Source organism: Pyrus communis, chromosome 1 (assembly GCF_963583255.1).
Source record: "Pyrus communis chromosome 1, drPyrComm1.1, whole genome shotgun sequence".
NCBI lineage: Eukaryota > Viridiplantae > Streptophyta > Magnoliopsida > Rosales > Rosaceae > Pyrus > Pyrus communis.
Genome location: NC_084803.1, coordinates 37842190 through 37845028, shown reverse-complemented (window position 1 = coordinate 37845028; position 2839 = coordinate 37842190). Strand labels below are relative to the sequence as shown.

General features: G+C 34.5%; 1 protein-coding gene across 1 annotated transcript in view; it reads left to right on the top strand.

Moving 5' to 3' along the window:
• Positions 1-267: 267 nt before the first annotated feature.
• The window catches only part of LOC137726773 (protein DETOXIFICATION 27-like), a 10861-nt gene continuing 8289 nt past the window's right edge, over positions 268-2839 (top strand). The window contains exons 1-4 of the mRNA XM_068465764.1: positions 268-784; positions 927-1468; positions 1586-1672; positions 1801-1857. Of these exons, the coding sequence (XP_068321865.1) occupies positions 488-784; positions 927-1468; positions 1586-1672; positions 1801-1857 (983 nt within the window). The 5' untranslated portion in view covers positions 268-487. The remainder of the gene's footprint in view (positions 785-926; positions 1469-1585; positions 1673-1800; positions 1858-2839) is intronic.

Below are 2839 nucleotides of genomic sequence, written 5' to 3'. Positions count from 1 at the left end.
TAACATTAAATGAATATATTTAGAAATAAAAGATATTTTAATATTGAAATAATTAATGATGTTATTAATACCCAAGGACTTTGATCAAAAATTGAAAAGTAAAAGGATTTTAATCAATGGAGTAGCAAAAGAAATGATAAGAACCTAATTTATCCTAATTTATTTCTACATAAAAATCATCTGAATCGAATATTATTTAGTCATTTAAATGGTAAGTAATATATTAAGGATGAATCGTTCATCGTTTTGAATGATTTTTTGTAAAGATAATCTTTAAAGGAAGATTAAGACATTAACAGGTTTGAAATATGAAATTTTTATAGTAATGTTATAAATGGGGGAGTGAGTTCATCGAAGGGGGAATGCAAGTATCAAAATGGCTGCGCGATACTATATTCTTCTCCTCTTCTATGACGTCTTCAATGTTTCTGATAGACAACTAAGCGCCGTACGACATTAAAAAACAACTGCTTCTTATTTCTCTAAAATGGATCGCAGCAACAACAGAGATGAAAACGATGATCTTGCTCTATCCCTATTGCCAGAATCGGTACTGCCCCGGAATGGTGCGGAGGACAAAGATGAGAAACAAGACCTTTCAATAAGAGTCTGGATAGAGACCAAGAAGCTATGGCAAATAGTTGGTCCTGCAATCTTCAGCCGTCTCGCTTCTTACACCATGAACGTCATTACCCAAGCCTTCGCCGGCCACCTCGGCGAGGTTGAACTAGCTGCCATTTCTATTGCCAACACTGTGATTGTCGGCTTCATTTTCGGACTTTTGGTACGGAACACTCACTCTCTGTTTCATTGGATTGAATATATCGTCAGACTATTAATCTAAAAACAATTGATAATTAAATTCAAAACCCTAATTTGAGTTTGTGATCTCTGACTGTTTCATAATTTAATTATGTGCCTATTAGTTAGGAATGGCAAGCGCACTAGAAACGCTTTGTGGGCAGGCCTTTGGAGCCAAAAGGTACCACATGCTTGGGATATACTTGCAGCGGTCATGGATCGTGTTGTTTCTATGCTGCTTTGCCCTTTTACCTGTTTACATATTCACCACTCCAATACTTAAACTGCTCGGGCAGACCGACGAGGTGGCGGAGCGGTCAGGAGTGGTGGCGCTGTGGCTCATACCCCTCCACTTCAGCTTTGCTTTTCAGTTCCCATTGCAGAGGTTTTTGCAATGCCAGCTCCAGAACATGGTTATTGCTTGGGTTTCTTTTGTGGGGTTGTTGATTAATGCATTCACAAGCTGGCTTTTAATCTATGTGTTGGACTTTAGGGTTGTCGGTGCGGCCATTGCTTTGGATATTTCTTGGTGGTTTTTGGCTTTAGGGCTCTACGTGTATGCTGCTTGTGGTTGGTGTCCTCAGACTTGGACTGGTTTCTCTATGCAAGCATTTTCTGGGCTTTGGGAATTTATCAAGCTTTCTGCTGCCTCTGGTGTTATGCTCTGGTACTTTTTTTCCTTTTTTTTTTCACTTTATGTACATTTTTTCAATTGTAATCTTTTCATAGTTTGGGTTTTTATTGATGCTTTGTAGGCTTTGTTATATATGATTTATATGTGCAGTTTGGAGAACTGGTACTACAGAATATTGATATTGATGACTGGTTACTTGAAGGATACCACTATTGCTGTGGATGCCTTGTCAGTTTGGTATGAGATTTTATTTTGTACATTTCCAACTCTCTTATTAATTTGTTTAAATAAAATTTAATTACTCAAATTTAGCCTTCAAAAATTACTATTTAAGCTAATACGTATGATCTGCTCTAATTATGCAGCATGACTATAAATGGGTGGGAGCTCATGATTCCTCTAGCCTTCTTTGCTGGAACAGGGTACCATTCTTTAAACTCCTCCTATTTTTATTCTTTATTTTTTAAAACAGAAAAATTAAGTTAGAAAATAGTTTTGTGGAATGATTTCGAACCATACATATCAAAATTGATTATAGATACGACTTCTTTAGGAAAATTTCCCAAATAAACAATAAAAATGTTATTACAAAAATATTCTGAGTTCAGAAAAAGGTTCAGCTGCCCCTAACCTCTTTCAATACGTACCTTTCACACTTTTACAAAAATCAATTATAAAAATATAAATAAAGAGGATAAAAAATTGGCAATTTTAATTTCTTGAACACGGTATAAAATTAAGTAATACGAAAAATATATAACTGAAACTGGCAATGAAAATTTTAATAATTGTGGAAATTTAATTTAACAATTAAAATATTTATAATTTCTGAATGCTACAAAACATTAAAACCACACCCTTAAAATTGTGTTAGAATTATTGTTGTAACATAATATTATATATAATATATCATGTAAAGTTTTGAGTTGAAGAAGCTACCATCTTCATGTTGTCTATAATTAATGACCATCACTTCAATCATAACTGCTTTGAATTACTTGCGTATGCAAGTTGGGAACTCGGGATCCTTGGTGTGTCATCCCTTAGCTTCTTTAGAAAATAATTGTCAGGACCATTGTTTGTCCTTTTCAGGGAATAAAAGCATGTAGACCCTTAGGTTGCAGAAAAAAGTAAACATTTGCATACTTTAGCACGTCCTGCCAAAAAGGACAAACAATGCAACCATAAAGCCTCGCAAACAATTAAGTGGTTTCAATTTGTCGTGAAAAATCAACGATTACAGAACAGTTCGAGAAATATTAGCAACTTTTGTATTAACTTTGGGTGTGAATAATGTGAATTGTAATGAGAATAATCATCAAAAAATCACAACACTAATTATGTCCTGCCAAAAGGGACAAATAATGCAGCCAACAATTAAGTGTTTCATTTGTCATGAAAAAT